This window comes from Antrostomus carolinensis, unplaced genomic scaffold, assembly GCF_000700745.2.
Source record: "Antrostomus carolinensis isolate BGI_N321 unplaced genomic scaffold, ASM70074v2 scaffold41166, whole genome shotgun sequence".
NCBI classification, from domain to species: Eukaryota; Metazoa; Chordata; class Aves; order Caprimulgiformes; family Caprimulgidae; genus Antrostomus; species Antrostomus carolinensis.
The window spans coordinates 27,363-44,428 of record NW_010324708.1 but is presented as its reverse complement, the minus strand read 5'-3'; the positions used below and the strand labels follow the sequence as shown (position 1 = coordinate 44,428).

At 40.8% G+C, this 17,066-nt stretch overlaps 1 protein-coding gene across 1 annotated transcript in view; it reads left to right on the top strand.

The window, feature by feature from the left end:
- Positions 1-6,024: 6,024 nt before the first annotated feature.
- WWC1 (WW and C2 domain containing 1) overlaps positions 6,025-17,066 on the top strand; it is a gene marked incomplete at its 5' end in the record, with an annotated part of 37,732 nt that continues 26,690 nt past the window's right edge. Inside the window, 6 exons of the mRNA XM_010171012.2 lie at positions 6,025-6,134; positions 11,265-11,468; positions 13,163-13,239; positions 14,164-14,243; positions 15,177-15,306; positions 15,703-15,849. Of these exons, the coding sequence (XP_010169314.2) occupies positions 6,025-6,134; positions 11,265-11,468; positions 13,163-13,239; positions 14,164-14,243; positions 15,177-15,306; positions 15,703-15,849 (748 nt within the window). The remainder of the gene's footprint in view (positions 6,135-11,264; positions 11,469-13,162; positions 13,240-14,163; positions 14,244-15,176; positions 15,307-15,702; positions 15,850-17,066) is intronic.

Genomic DNA, 17,066 nt, shown 5'->3' with positions numbered 1-17,066 from the left:
CTGTTGAAATGGCTTGACTGTGTTATAGGGGTTTGAGGAACCCTGCAAACATAGGGATTAAGTGGGTTTACATACAGCGTAGAAACTTGGCAATCCACTGCTGGTTTATAAATCCTTGACGTCTCGCTGACTGAAGAACACAGTTTGCTGTCTGCACACATACGTCCGTGCACATATGTACTCACAGCCATGAGCATTACTAAAAAGCTGCGTGTGAGTTCGCTAGATTGCTCTAGGCCACCAGTTGGCTCTGAAATCCAGTAATTACAGAAATAACATTTCCTGTTTTAAGAAGTTCAGGATTGATTTCTGTTACCTTTGTAGTATTAACTGCAAATTTGTAAGTGGTACAGTTCACCCATCTCCTGCTCCTGTCGGAACCTGTGATCTTAGAGCTGTGTTTAACAAACCTTCTGTCAATCAAAAACTTATTATACAAGGATTATTTGCCTTCGGTTTCCTGTGTAATGAGGTTTTTGATTGACAACAGTGGAGTTAAAAACTATAGAAAGGCTTTTGGAATCTGAGATGAGCAAGTTTCCATTTAATAGTGTTTGCACATGATAACACTGGCTTCCAGTTTTATCTGTGAAAAAAGCTGAAGATGAGAGATCAAAAATTATAAGAAACATAGAAACCCTGCTCATTTAAAAATGATGTGACTTGTGAGCTAGAGCTAGGAAATTACTTTCTATTTCCTACAGTGGAAGCAGGATTTGAACATCATTTGCTGTACAAATACTTGAGTTATTAGGGGCAAATGTTTTGCAAAGATGGAAGTGTCTTGATGCATTCACTGGCCAGTGGGTGGGCAATGGCTTTCCCCTCAGCCTGCCTTTGCCTGAAGACTGTAAGGTACTCCTCAGGTTAAGAAGTTGGGTGATGCTCTTATCTTTTACCTCTGTTATCAGGATCAATTTCTAAAACAAAGTCCTTGACTTGCTGTGTGTGGTGGTTGCTGAGGGTATCTGGTTTCCAGATGTCCTAATGAGTAATTGCACTTGCTCAAGTAAATTTGAATTTCTTGAATGAAATCGAATGAAAAAAATAACATCTTGAAAACTGTGGTAGAAATTGATAAATCTAGGTTGATGTGGTGTTGTTGTTTTTTCCAAAATACTAAATGTTCCTTAAAATTACTCAGATTAAAACTTAGTTAATGGGGAAAGGGCAGTCACAGATAAGATGAATTTGCGATGCAGTTGAGTTGATATGATGTGAACATGTGGGTTACTTTTTGGTGAGCTAGAAGGCCAGAGTTAGGCTATGATTTACAAATACCTCCTTTAGCTCTGGCTGTTTTCTCTTGCAGGAACTCCACAACAAGTTTAGCCTCCAGCTCAGAAGCAGATGAAGCACATCAAGGATAGGTCTGGTCTAACTGATCTCTAAAAGGTGTTAGAGCAAAGCAAGCATGGATGGAAGGTGCAGACACTCGTGTCTGAAAGTGTCATCTCTTTTAACTAGACTAATTTAAGAAAAAATGCTACCCCTACAGACTTGAAGTTTTCCCCCTTGGTTCCCTCTTTATGACTGGAGATCAGAAGTCAAAGTCAGGATTTTCTGAACTTTTGGGTGTATTGCTTCCTTTTGAAAGCTGACTGAATGTATCTGGAGGTTTCCCCTAATGGAGGAGGGCAAAGAATGCATAAATAATTTAGTAGGTTTCCTTCCTTAATTATAAGTACAGTGGGTGAAAGGGGTCCATTTTTCTAGATTGCTGCTTTAAGTCTAGCTACGGAGAGGACCTATTGTATGGTAATGTGGTTTGACTGAGTGGATGAGATTTTTCCAAGGCTATTAGGAAGCTCTGTGAATTGCAAAAGAGATATTTCAGAAGAAATAGTTCTGCAGCTATGCCCTAGCTTTAACTTCCCAAATGCAGAAACAGTCCTGTTTTATACAGAAATAATACACTAACTGAATCGTGTCTTGCTGTCAGAAAGTAACTTTACCTTTTGCTCGTTTAATCTGTCATGCTGCATTGCGAGATGCTTGATTTTGGACTCCTGGAATATTGGTTTATTTCAGTCTTCATAACCCCTAAAATCACATCTTAAAACAAGGAAGTAATCTGATCTTTTTTTTTTTTTTATGCTTTATTCGTAGTCTGGCTACACAACATATTGCACGTCTTTCATCTGTAATTGTAGCATTGCTTCTTTGATTTGTTTTTCCCACAAAAGCAAGGGAAAGGAGTTTCGAAGAGAAAGTAATTTGGTTATGAAGCTGCAGTTATTTGAGGAAATAGCTATATGACATATGTTGTCTGCACTAAATGGAATTACTCTCTTAATTCTAAAACTAATTACTCTTCTGTTTGCTAGTTGAATAACAGATTTCTCCTTTAATGAATACTTACTCCTCTGTACAAATGGGAGAGTCGCAAGCTTGTGGTCAGGAAGGGAGGATGGCAGTAGTGCGTGCTTGGTGGTGGGTGCTGCTTGCGAGATATGCTGAAAATCTGAATCTCAAAGGTGAAATTACTGTCTGTTTCTGAGCCCTAGTAACTGGCAAGTCTCCAGTTGGCTTGTGTCATCGCTATAGCAGACTGATCCTGCCTTGCTGCATCTCCCTTTTTTCCAAAACTCAAACTGAAAGAACTGACTGGATGTAGTTCATGCATTACACTTCATATGGAAAATAGGAATAAGTATGCTTCAGTTGCCTCGTCCTGGCTTTCTATAGAGTCTGACACTTCCTGAGCATATCTAGAAGGAATTCAGCTGCTTCTAGCAAAATAGGACTGGACAAAAGCTAAGCAGGAGCTTTATGAGTTTGTATTAAACTTCGGAGAATCAAAGTTGGCACTATAGTGCCATTCCCTGATGAAAGTAGTCCCAAGTCCTGGGGCTGATAGTGAAGCTCAACGTTGCTTAAAAAAAAAAAAAAAAAAAAAAAAAGTTTTATTGTAATCTTACATGTGATTCTTGAGTAGAATTCTGCTGCAGAAAACTCTGCTCAATGTGTAATACCAGCTAAGCTGCTGAGGTATGTTTCATGCCTGCAGCACACCCTCACCTAATATACTTTGTGTAGGTTTAATTACCGACCCACATTGAGAGGTGTTTGCTGGATCACTCACCAAAAATGTTGAGCACCGTAGCTGGGACACAGGAAGTGCATGGTTTCTGGTTTAATCAATCCATAGAGCTGAAAGGAAGCTGGTGTACAAGGTTAGACACTGTGCAAAGCCAGGATGAAATGACACCTCCTCTGACAAAATTCTCTCTAGGGGGAGCAAAACAGCAATCAGAAAACCTGTTCATGAGTATTTTGAGTGTTACTAATCAAATAATGCACTGGAAAAGACCACTGGGACTTTGCATGGTCTAGATGGCACACTCTGTCCCTGGTGACCTTAAACATATTTTTACAAATAAATAAATACTAACTCTTCCTCCTTTCCCTTGTTCCAAATAGTATCTAATAAGCATTAAATCTAGGCTTTATCGTGGACTATAGGTGAAAATTTTTCACTGATTTTTTTTTTTTTTTTTTTGTAAAATATTTGGCCATGGAAGAACAATGTCATGCTTATCGGGGCAATCAAATTACTAAAACACAAGTCCTCAAAAGTTACATTGAAGTATCATCAAAATGGTTTTCTTGATGTGTGTGAAGTTGAGACCAGCCCTTAGACAGCTTTTAAAAATCAGCTTGATTCCGAAGTCACAAGAAAATGAGCAGAACCAGTTCTCATGGTTGTCTCTTCTGTTTTTTGTAAATGTGTGAGCATCCTGAAGACACTGAGGTTTTTCTGTGTTTGTTTTGATGGGCTCGAAGGAGAAGGCATCCTCAGGAGCACCCCTGTGTCTGCAGGCAGCACCCTGCTTTGCCCTGGGGAGCTCGGCTGCAGCCGTGCCCTGCTGCATGGCACAGTGGAGGTGCTGGGACAGGCAGGGCAGGGCGAGCTGTGTTCCCCATTACCTGCTGTGTGTCCCAGCGTGCCTGTGCCCCTCTAAGGGATGGGAGCAGGTCCTCCAGAGTCCAGCATTCAGCGCTGCTCCTTCCCTCTTCTCTACCTGTCCTGCTTTCACTTACTTTATTTAGTGTTAGCAGTTCCGTTTTTAGAGAGGTGAAAGCGCTAACCCTAGTGTTTCAGTTAAAATTGCCAACACGTTTGCAACAGCACTTTATCAGTGTTATCTCCAGCGAGTTGCTTGTATCTGACCTTGCTCTGCATTTTTACCCTTGTGCATCTTTTGACTTGATCAACTCAGAGCAGCACATGCTGGGTACTCTGAGGCTGAGGAAACAGCTTGATCCACAGGGAAAAACCTGAGATAAGGGATAACAATCAGAAGTGTTGAGATTCTATTTTACTTTCAGGTAATCTATATTTTCTGTACAAACATGGTTTTGGTACACGGTCTAGATTAAGAACAGTAAAAATAAACCTTTCAGTTAAAGTTTATTGAGGAAGTTTCACAGTTTTATGTTGTGAAGCTCTGAGTTCTTTTTTGCACTGCAGAGCTTTAAATTAAATTGAAATTTTCTGAGAAAGTAGCGATTCAAGCCCTGCTTCAGGTGGCAGAGCCAATGTGTTGAAAGTGAAATGCAGCAGCAGGTAAGTAGAGGTCTTAGTGATTTACGTAGCTTTTACAGGAGTGTTTCCACCTCATTGTTGTCATGTACCTGAATTCTAGGTTATGTTTTGTGGGGGAATTATGTTGGTAATTAAAAGTTGATTTTATGTTGAAACTCTTATGGTTGGAGGCTTTTTCCAAAAATCCCCCTTTACACCAATGAGTGACTGTTAAGATGTTAATATGAGGCTACCAGTTGGTTGCTTAGTGCCTCCGCTCTTCATCTGACTGCCAGCCCTGCTGAATTACCTTTGGACATGAAAGACTTTCTGCAAACCTGTTCAGTCTCTTACAGTGGGTTGGAAAACTGCTTTCTTATCCACTTACCTTCCTGTGGTGTGCTGCTGGTACGTGGCAGAGTTGGGTGCAGTTCCATGGCCGCTTTGTGAGTGAATTGCCCTTAGTGTCGGCAGCATAACTGCTGGAGCGGGACTGTGCTGGTTCCTGGTGTGTCCTGTGCTTTCTGCCCAACGGGCACTTCCGATAAGTCCGACTGAGGGGGCCCCGACATGAAGTCATGGCCCTCCTTCCAGATAGACCAGGAGCAGTGTGCTGGGGCTGCGTGATGGATCTGTGGGCCTGTGGCATATTACGCTTTTGGCAACTGGATGTGTGAGATGCCTGCAAGCTGAATTCTTCCTGGTTTGTGCCTCCCTGCAGTGATACACTTGGTTAGGAGTTTTGATGGTGCAAGCTGAATCTCGTTAGCTCAAAGTCAAAGGGAGGAAAGGATCATGGTTTCAGTATCTAAAATCTGTGGGGTCACTTGGGGAGTGGGAACTCTAGGCTTTGTTTTTCGCCATACAGGCCTTCAAACTGTTGCTGGATGTGGTCTCTAATAGAAAAACTCATGAGAGCAATATTGCAGGAATACTTCCTCATTTGGATGGAGTAATTTACACATTTTCATGATACTGAGAAACTAATTTAGTTTGTCATTAGTGAAACAAAACATATTGCAATGCAAATGAGTAGAGTTGCATGACAAGTGGTCCCATAGTCCTCAGCACTTGCTATTGATTGTGCAGTCTTAATTATTCATGCTATGCAAATTGTATTTCTCATCTTGCTCCTCCTTGTCTACATATTTTTGATACAGGACTTGCCTGCAAACAGTCTTGTTCTTTCAGCTGAGAGACGAGGATTGTTTCTGGCAAAGTTCTTAATGTTCCATTGTTGAGCGAGTACAAGCAGAGCCGGGGAAGGCTCGAGAGCTCTGTCAAAATGAATTCCTCTTGCTGTAACTTCAGATGAAGAAAGGGGGAAGAGTTTGTGGAGTATTACTTGATAAGAACAAAAGCTTTAAAATAGTTTTCAACTTCGTTTTCTTTACTGGAGCCCTTGTGGTACTTGTTTTCTGGTCAGTTGTTTGGAATATGGGACATGTGGGAGTGTTCTTTTATTTATTCATCCTACCTATTATTTTGCATTTCAGGTATACTAAACCACTAACCTTTGCAGACTGCATTAGTGATGAATTGCCATTAGGATGGGAAGAAGCTTATGACCCTCAGGTTGGAGTTTATTACATAGACCACAACACCAGTAAGTGACACGTTATTGTATTTTTACAGAGTGATTGTTCTGTGCCTGTGTTAAAATAACACTGAACACAAAACCACAAAATCACTAACAGTGTGCTTTAGAGTAGATGAGATCTGCAGCTTGTGAAATCAGATCCTGTCCTCCATCATGCAAGTTACTTCCTTCTGTAAACCAGGAATTTGAGACCTTTTAGTTTTCAGTCTTCAAATCAGCAGTCACGTTCAAGCTGATACTATGGACACACCTCTGTAAGCTTTGGCTCTACTGAGGCGTCCAACTAGGTAGCAATGATCTGGAGTTTGTTCTTAGCCTGGAATTTGTCCTTGTGGCAACACCATTGGAAACAGTGCAAAGGTCTTGTGTTTATGCCCCTGGCAGGGATAAACTGAATGACTGCATGAGCTCCCTGAGCTGCAGCAATTCACGCTACCTTTACTGGAGAGGAAGCTCTCAAGTAGGCTTGGGATATCCTGAGAGGTGTGCAGGTTGGAAAATAGTTTAGCTTACTATCTTTGTCAGACCAGAAGTGTTGATCTTTATAAACTCATTTGAATTATAAGAAAATGCAGAACTTTGTAAGTCGTTACAGAAATTGTTAGGAAATGTGTATTGGGTTGTGCTAGAACAAATCCCCTGAAAAAAGCAAGAAACAAAATAAATAAATGACTTTGGTTCTTTTTACAGAACAGCTCCAACTACAGTCCACAAGTTCACAGCAGAACCGTGCCCAGGCCCTTTTGGGAGTCTCTGTAACTCCTGCAAAGAGAAAAACTTTTAATATGTGAAAGTGCCTTGAAGTTTTTGGAGGTTTTGTTTCTTGTTTTGTTTTTGTTTTTTTTTAATTCTGCTTCTAGGACTAGGACTCTAAATGAGAACTCCAGCAATTTTTTCTTTTTTTTTTCAGCAAGAGCTGGGTTGTTTTTTTGGGGGGTTGTTTTTTAATAAAAATGTGGAAGTCAGCTTGGTTTTTTGGGGGTTTTTTTCTTGGTTATTTTCACACCCTTCCCTTTTTCAGAAAAGCCATATTTTCCTCTGGCCTGAGACTGCACCTTCCACATTTTAACAACATCTCTTGATTATTAAAAATGCAGAATAAAAAAAGCCTATTCTCAAAAAACACTAACTACTCTCTGCAATACAAAGATCAAATGACTCCAGATGAGAAGGTGACACATTTTTCTTTAGAGCTTGTCATGCCAATATCACAGTATTTACATATCTTTAAATGGCTTTATCCTAATTATTTTTTTGTGAGGCAGAGGATGTTGATTTTTCCTTTTACAGAAAAAGGTAGTGGGGAAGAAAGCGTAGACAAGTATACAGGATCACACAAGGGAGATCTGCAGGGAAGAGGGCTGGACAAGCTTTGCTTGAGGAGGTGCTAAATTGCAAGACACAAATTGAGGTGTCCTATAGGTCTGTAAGACCATGTCTTGGGTCCATTTCACTTCCATAAGAAAGCACTCCGGAGAGTTAATGATGAGGTTGCTTCTGAACTCTCCCTTCAGTTTGAGATTTATTTTTATATTCTCATTTGTCTTCCTCTCCTTATCCACACTGGAGGAAGCTGAGTGCTTGTTGTCATTGTGGCCCATCCTAGCCAAAACTGGGGCATTAACTTACTTCACTGGCACTTGCCTAAACAAGGATGGCTAGCTGTGGTCTTAGGGGGACACAGTTCAGGTACAGGAAAAAATCTTTGACCTGAAGCCTGCTGTGGGATGTGGAAGCTTGTTGGATCTCCTTAGTGTTTCAGCTACCAGAAACTGCAATATGTAGGTAGGATAAACCAAACATGATCTTAGTCGTGGATTTGAGTTGGCTCTGGCGTGAACGTGCAATGATCTGTTTTCAGGTCCGCCCTGTGTGGTCTGGGGCAGTCACCCCTGGTCTGTGCCACTCAAAAGCACCACAGGCTTCAAGGGCATGCAGAGAAGGCTTCAAACCATGCTGACACCTGCTTAATAGCAGTTGCTCTTAAAAAGTCTCCCTTCTGTAGGGTGCCAGTGGCTACAAGCCTTGACCTAGAATTTCAATTAGAAGGTTAAAAAGAGAAACAAAACCATAACCCTATTTCTTATGCCAGCTCTAATCCAAATCATGATAAAACGAACCATATTCACTTACCTTCAGCTAATCAAGAGGCTGATCTTTGTGGTTTATGTTGAAGTATCCTCTGGAGAGTGTCCAAAACCTCCTTCCTTTCCAAGGTCTTTTGCAGATTCCCTGTGCAGGAAGGAACCATCATCAGAGGGTGTGAAGGAGATGGAGGCATGTTGATTCAAGAATGCTTGAAGTATTTGAGACTAATTATCAGAAACAAGCCCAAGGACAGACCTAGATTAAATCTCTAAAGTCAGGAGCCATTAAAAAAGTGCGATGGAGAACACTCCTAACCTTCTCTCTGAGGCAAAATAAATACAGTTACCCAGAATATTCCTAATACAGTATTAATGCATAGCCCTGAGTGTCTCTGTGAGAACTTTTTTGGAATTTGATTTGCGCAAAGAAACAATGATTTTCTTGCCAGATGCTGATGCAAGCATAGTAAGACTACATTCTTCAAACATGAAACAATCAGATTTATTTATGACAAGCTCAACATTAAATTAAAAATTCCCAAGACAACAAATGATGTAATAGCCTGCATTTCTGTAGTACTTTTTAATGTGTTTTGCATTTCTCAGTAGCTGGGACAGATCAAGAGCCCTTGGCCAACGTTTTCATAGATTGTTATTACATGTTTGAAAATCAAAGCTCAAAGCTGCAGTCAAAGGGATACAGGTAGTGCTGTGATTACTGAAAAAGTTGAGGTGAATATTTAAGAAAACGGGAACAAAGCAGTTTTGGTACGTAAGTGCATTGTCCATCCTCCCCATGAGCTGGCTGCCAAGTGTTCGCTTTGTCCAGTGGTGTGTATGTTTGGGGCAGTGTCAGTGTTTCACCACCTAACAGAGGTGTTCAGGATGACATAGATTTTTATAGTCTTCCTCCTGGTTGGTTATAATGGAGGGATTTCCCCGCAGCAGCTTCCACCGCCCTTCTTGTGATTATAGGAAGAATGGGCTGCTAGTTGAAGGGAAAACTGGGAATAGCCAAGCTTGAAAAAGTCATAGGTACAGGTAGACTTATGACCCAGTGTTCTGAATTAGACTTCAAGTGTCGTGGGTACTTTGCAAACATATTAATTATGCTTGAAATTAAGAGTCCTGAGTCATGGTTGCTGGTGCTTGTTGATGCAATCTGTTCTGGGGACACTGCATGCCTGGGAGTATGGGGGGCACCTTTCTGCGTAGATTGCAGCAGACTTTCCCCTTCTGGTTCAACTATGGGTTAAAGGGAGTTACTCCATCTGGATGTGAGTAATGGTTATCTGGAAAATGGGATTTGGGGGCTAGAATAGAAGCCTGGGGTTTCTGGACTCTGACAGTTGATACGCTGCTGTGTCTTCCTCAGTTTTCTTTTGCTCCCTCTAAGGGAGACCACAGTGCTGTCTGGGAGGGCACCAGCGCCTACTGTTGGCACAAGTACTTGCTTTTTCCTCAAGTTATTTTGAGGCAGTTTTTCAGGTCCAGGCTTAGCTTTCATATTACATCAGCTGAAATGTTGCTTCTGCTAGCAGGACTCATAAAGGACTTTTTGTTGGAATGCTTCTTCAAACTATACTGTGTCTTAAAAGTTTTTTTTAATGACCGTTTGTAGCTTCTCTGAGTTTTGCTATGTAACTTGAAATGGCATGTGTTCTTTTGGGTCTTGGGATACTGTTAAAACACGTTATTGCTGGAGTATCCTGTTAATTTTCTCCTCAGCATGATAACGGACAGCTTGTGAAAATGGTTGAGTGTCCATCCCTTGGGTAAAATCCTTTATTTCTAGTTCTGCTCTTAGGATTATTGTCAAACTGTTCTCTTCCCTACATCCTGTGTCTTGCAATGTTAGTCTTATGCCTGACTTGCTTAAGAGCTGCTCATGCCTTCCACCATGGCAGCTTTTACTAAATATTTAAAGAGGCTCTTAAGATATGCAGATTAGATTCCTACTGATAGTTTCAAGCAGCTCCTTTTTATTAATTATTCATTATGTGGTAACTAGGCATCCTCATTCAAGCACAGTAGTTTAGACAGTTTAGAGCACTTAGTTAACTGAATATTGGAGCATGTTCCAAGCAAGAACGTATAATAGCCTTGAAAGAGAAATGACAAATATTTTGGACACTTGTTCACAAAACCGAGACAAATACTGACAATAAATTTGCCTAATTAGTATGAGCACTAGCTGCACGTCTGTGACCTTATACCTTTTTCATTATTAGAAACCTGAAAAGCAATGTATTGGTTGTGTTGAGGTAAGGGAGATGGAAGTGGTGTAGCTGTTCATGACTGCGTTGCCTATGTTACCGAAACATATTTTTCCTAAAGTCCGCTTCCTGTGTTCCACAGTGATTTACTGCTGTGCCTGCTTTCAGTGAAGGAAGTGTTTACTCCCCTTCTGAGTTGCTGTTTGTGATGTAATTTGAGATGCTTTAATTAATACTTTCTGTGATTTAATGACTCTTTATTTTTACTTACCTATGGAATCTGAGTGAGGTTTTCTTTCCCTTTTTTAATAAAAGCCACTTGGCAGCCAAAGAAGCCGGGGCAGAGTTGTAATTGCTTTCATGTTGTCAGATGCAGTATAATGCAATCATGTGGCAATGATGTCTTCTGAAAGTTTTTTTTATCAGTGAAATAGTAGAGGTATTTTATTAGTAATCTTACAAAGCAGTTGCAATAAAGATAAGTTTAACAGTCAATATGACTATCTTAGAGCTTGTGTGTGCATGTGCTTGTGTGTGGATGTTTTAAGAAGCAGAACCAGGATGGCTTCAGAGGAGTTGGAGAGTTGTACAATGATTTTGTTATAAATTGTTCTATACAGTGATTCAGTGTGGCTGATCTTCTTGGAGTTCACTGTGGACCAATGGTCACCTCCTAAAAAAATAAAGGAAAATGTCCACTTTTATTCCACTTTTTTATTACGGGATGGGGCAAAGGGTTATTTTAAAATATTGCCATAAATGATGGAGCTTCTTCAGGCAGCAGTACAAACCTGCATTGCATTGATCTTGCCTCCTTCTGTTTTCTCTCCAAGAAACTACACAGATAGAAGACCCTCGTGTGCAATGGCGGCGGGAGCAGGAGCATATGCTGAAAGACTATCTGGTCCTGGCCCAGGAGGCGATAGCTGCACAGAAGGAGATCTATCAAGTGAAACAGCAGAGGCTTGAATTGGCCCAGCAAGAATATCGGCAGCTGCATGATGTTTGGGAGCACAAACTGGGCTCTCAGACCAGCTGTGAGTAGTTAGTGAACTCCTATCCAGTGACTTTCTCGGTCATGAACCAACTAGGACAGTAAAATGCTTTAAGCTGGTCCTCTGGTGGAGCACTGGGATGTGTTATGTGTTTCCACATTTGCTCAGTTTGTCTCAAAAGCAATAGCTGCCTAGCACCTCCTTGGTAAGGGATAATTGTTACGAAACAGTACTGCAGTTGGCTCAGTCATGGGAGGCAGTGTGCAGGTTTTCAGCATGGGCTTCAATAAATGTGAAAAAAATGTGGTTGGCTCAGTGTGAAAAAATTAAGTTATATTCTATTTTCCTTGATTCCTCTGTTGAAAGTATAGCAAAAAGGTAAGAAGGCTTATCTCAGATAGCATTCATGGGCCCTTTTGGAGTTTAACATCCCAGGTAGTGGAGTGGGAGTCTCGGGGAGCTAAAGCTCTGTATTTTATGCCATTTGAAAGTTGACATTGGTAGGTTATCCCTCTGCGTATGAAGAACATTGGTTTGTGCTCCATATTCTTTGTCACACAGGAAACATCAATATCTGTCACTTCAAGAATTGGTGCAGAAGTGTTTGTAGAAGGCCAGATTTCCTCCTTATTGTTACTAGTTAGGAGCTGGAAAATGTCCAGAGGAGGATTTATTTCCTGCAAGTCTTCCAGAATTTTTTTAATAATCCTTAGTATTGCAGTCTTTTTATGTTCTTACTTGCCACATTAGTGAGCTGACCTCCCCCTGCTTCACTCTTGCTGAGTTATGTCTTATGGTGGTGAATTCCACTGGCTAATCCTGTGCCTGATGTTAAAAAGTATTTAAGTAGTTTTCTGTGAACTGAAGGATTCTTATTTGACTAGGGTCTGCCCATTATCTCCGAAGTAGTTTTTGGTCTTTTCTGAAGAGCAGTCTACCTAAGTACTGGTCTGCCAGAGCAGTACACTAAGAACACTGTGAACATGAATTACATTGGTGTGATGTGATCTGTCTTTAAAAATAGGACCAAACAGAAAGAACTAGAGATGTTTTATAGGGCATAAACTGATGGCTGCAAGGATCAAAATATCTCCCCGACCTTCAGCTACCTCTAACAACATTGCACGCTGGGGAGCTTCTGTACCTTCTGAAGCAGAAGGGTTTTAACCGCTTCTGAGAAGCGAATTCTGCTCTTAATGGAACATTGATTTAATCCAGTGTGACACATTGTATGAGTGGTCATGTCCTCAAGGCTGTGAGAAGGCTTGCATGGCATTTTTCAGTTTCTTCTCATTCTTTGCTTTTCTTTGTTTCTAAACATTCAGTGGATTGTTTACTCAACGAGAAAGTCTAAAAAAAAGTAAAGTAAACCTTTATGTAATCCCCGTCCCTTCGGTTCTGTTAAATGCCTTTGGAAATGCAGGAAACCAAACTATTGAATGGAGTGTTTGGGAGTCTCAGTTAAGTGTTAACTTGGAACAAATCAAGACTTTGGAGGTGCAGGACATGTTCTAGCCTCTTTAGTATTAACTTTTTTGGAGTACTTGACTGCACTATTGCCTTTCCCTGCCTTTGAGGGGTGAGAAGAGATGTGGAAAATGGGTAAAAGGCCTACATCAGCAGTGTGTGGAGATCTGGGTGTGCAGGAGTGATGGGAGGTCTTGATTTGTGGTGGAGTTGGTAGAAGAGTAGGGAGGATGGTAGATCTGCTAAACTGGGTGTTGTATTTGTTCTAGTGCTCTCTGGCTCATCATCAAGTTCCAAGTATGATCCAGAGATCCTCAAAGCAGAGATTGCTACTACAAAATCCAGGGTAAGTACTATGAGTGGACCTTTGCTTGCAACAAGTAATCGTCAGATATTTCTAAACCTCGTGGCAAATACTAAAAGGAGCTGCCAAAGGAGTTGAAAGAGCTAATGTTACCATTCTTAATCTAGGAGATAATTTATCAGAATTCTAAAATTATGCCATTTTAAGAGGTGGAAACACTTTTTTTCCCTTAGGCTTCCTTGGAAGTGGTAGTACATACTGCTGTACAGATACACTGTGGGATATTTAGTTGCTTGCTGGCTCCGTGGTGTGCCACAGCACTGGAGAGCTGCGAGTTCTCTCCAGAGACTGGCAGCTGTTTTGTCCTGGGCTTAGTGTGGGTTGTTAGCAGCGGCAGTGTGTGCTCTCATGCAGAGCTCAGTTTGGGAAGAAAAAAGGACTAAAGTAAAGTAGGTCAGTCTGGCCTCTGTGGAGGAATATAAAACAGCAAGCTGTAGGGTCAGTGGATTTACAATACGTATTATCATCCTGCTGTGTTACTCATGCAGTGGGGCTTTTAGTTTGGTAACTTGGAGGATGGCTTCTATTGCTGCAGTGTAACTCCTGTCCTGATCTTAATGGTTCTTTTTAATGACTGGGAAGGTTTAAAACATTTCTCAGTAAAATCGACATGAGTTTCATTCCTGTCTCTCTTGAATTTTGCTCAGCTTTTCTGCTTATGAGATTGGAACTTCCTCTGAGCCCCTTATTGAGTGGTGTAATATCTGGGTACTGGATAAAGCCCTAGCCAGTGATAATGTCCTGAAGAGGATGCAGTCAGGGCTGTTAGCTGCTGTTGAGATGAACTAATTGTCTAGAAACTTTGTTTAGAGTAGTGTCTACACTGAATAGGTTTTGAAATGAATGGGTAGTGCTATACCTAAATTTTCGTATAAAATATTCTAAAAATATGACACTTTACTGCAGGTTAATAAACTCAAGAGGGAAGTAGCTCACATGAAGCAGGAGCTCCAGTACAAAGAGCATGGATTTCAAACACTGAAGAAGTAAGTTTTTTCTCAAGATCTTATTTTCAGTGTAGAACATCTCTGGCTTGTAATGCATCCCCTCCCCATTTATAAATAGCTGCCTAAATAACGTAATCTGAAATATGTTGCTGCTGCTATCTTTAGGCATGTGCAACTGAAAGCAGTACAACAGCCATGAGGGTAGTTCTCTCAAATCAATGCCTGTATGTCATTTACTACATTAGAACTGACTTTGTGGTAAAAAGATTTTGAACCAAGATGTCTCCAGTTAAATGGTATTCTGTTTTACTCAGCATTGCTCAATACAGATGACACAGTACAGCCTATTGTCTTAATTAAGAGAGTCATTGTTTTAGGGCACTAAGGAAAAATTTGGGGTGGAGTGGAAGGGGAGGAAAAGTTTCAGGTATTTACCTTTGTATGACTAGACATCTGGCATGTTTTAAATAATGTTGGTGGTTGATATTTATTATGAATGTCAACTGTTGAATTCCTTTGAGAAGTAGGAAGGATGAGGCAGCTTGTTATTAGGTTGTGCAAGCAAATGCATCCATGCACATGAGGTCTGTTGCCTGTTTTTCAAAATCATGACTGAAAATAAAGTAATTCTCATAGATGGCTAAGTTGATCCTTTGTAGGTTAGAAACAAGGTAGCTAGAAGCAATCTGCCCAAACTTACTGTTTTGGGGATTTTGTCTGCACCTCTGTCCTCCCTAAGGAGTCAAAGAGATTATATGGCTAAAATGAGAGTTCTGAAGCTTAATGTTCTTCTGAATGGAGTAACTTAGGTGGTGATGAGAGGGGTTTTTTGTTCCTTCTGTTTTCTTTGTTATGTTTTAGAGTGTGTATTTCTTAAAAATTAATGTCAAGATGCATGCATCTAGGATGATTAAATTAACTGGACTTTATAAAGTGTTAGCTTACTGTATTTTTAAAAAAATTTCCATGCAGAATTGACATGAAAATGTCTGATACTCAAGGTGGCTACAAACTTGATGAGGCGCAAGCCATTTTAAGTGAAATGAAAGCTCTCAAGAAGGCCATCACATCAGGGGAGAAGGAAAAACAAGACCTCATTCAGGTATTGAAACAGGATGACTTTGTAGTATTTTATGTCATCATTGCTATCAGATTGAATTTCTGAGAAGTAATTTAAGTATTTTGTATTTCAGATATGTAATTGAGATTTTTATAAACATAAATTAATTCGGTATTGTAGTTGGACTGCAGCCTTTTTATTCTTCAGATCCTGGAAATAAGAAGTATAAAATATAGCAACTAACAGTAGTAAACACTTGCTTACTGCTTCGTGCCGTGGGTGGTGCAGTCCAGCCATGCCTGACCTCATGTTTGCCAAGTCTGAGTGCACACAGTAAACATGGTCAGATCTTAATCATGTAGTTTAGGCTAAAACTGTGTAGCTGCCAAGGTACTTTGAGCAAAAGTGAACTCATCTCGTGACTTCTTACGGTTTTAGAGCTTAGCCAGGTTAAAAGACAGCTTTGTGAATGACAGAGGATCCCAGTCAGACCTGTGGGCTAGCAGCATGTCTGTGGAAAGCTCCAGCCCTTTGTTACCCCGGCAGTACCTGGATGTCAGCTCCCAGACGGATGTTTCGGGAAATGTGAGTAATGTGTGAGGAACCAAGTGCATGTAGACACATTCCTCTGAACTATATGTAGTACTGCCTTGGTGCGAGTTTCCAAGCATGGGCAAATATCTATGAAATGATACCTTCTCCTGGTTTAAACTTCATTGTGACCTTCATTTCCGTGTGCAATGGTAATGTATCTCTAAAGGCAACCTGCTGTTTCCCCACACACTTTCTATTAGAACAACCCAGGTGGGAATAAAAGGGAAGGAAGTTTTATTTTGCCTGTAGGTGTAGCTTCTTGTGGTACAAATATTCCCTTAGCAATTTATAGCAGTGATATGCTGCTAGACAAGAAACATTCAGCAGCTATGTACAGGCTAAGCTCTAATGAGGAATCTTCCCTTAAGAGTGCATTTGGCTTTTAGTGTGTTACAAGTGAGATAGCATATGTGCAGAGATTTTGATACCATCAAACACGTGTCATACTCATAAACCTTCAGTCCCACTTGTGCAACAAGATGATAACTGTCAGGTTGGTGCTAGCCTCAGCAAGGACTGGATCAGCACTGTGCGTACATCCTAGGTCTCACAGGACATCACCCTTAAGAGTGCATTTGGCTTTTAGTGTGTTACAAGTGAGATAGCATATGTGCAGAGATTTTGATACCATCAAACACGTGTCATACTCATAAACCTTCAGTCCCACTTGTGCAACAAGATGATAACTGTCAGGTTGGTGCTAGCCTCAGCAAGGACTGGATCAGCACTGTGCGTACATCCTAGGTCTCACAGGACATCAGGGAAGCCTCTCTGGTGAACATTTACTTGAATGTTTGCAGCCACTTTCAGTCAGGACCACACATGTGACTAAAGATCTGCGGATTTGGGCATGATGGGATGTCCCTTGTCTTTAAGACTTTACAACCAAAGCAAGATGTCATCCAAAACAAAATGCAATGCAGCACTTATAAATTGCAAACAACATTTAAGAAGAAAGATTACAAAGCTATTTGTGTGTGCATGAAAATAGAAGCCTGAGATAAATGTGGTAGATTTTCTGATAAACTAGGCCAAAAAGAGCCTCTGAATCTTGTGAGTTTTTAAGTATTTGAAGAAATAATGAAAAACTTAATCAAAGGCAAGATTTTCTTGTTCTGTGTTTGGTTTAACCAGTAAATGAAGGAGGGGGGAGGAAGAGGGCGGGGGGGTGTGGGGGGGGAGCTGCAAGTGGCTGGGGGTTGGTTGGG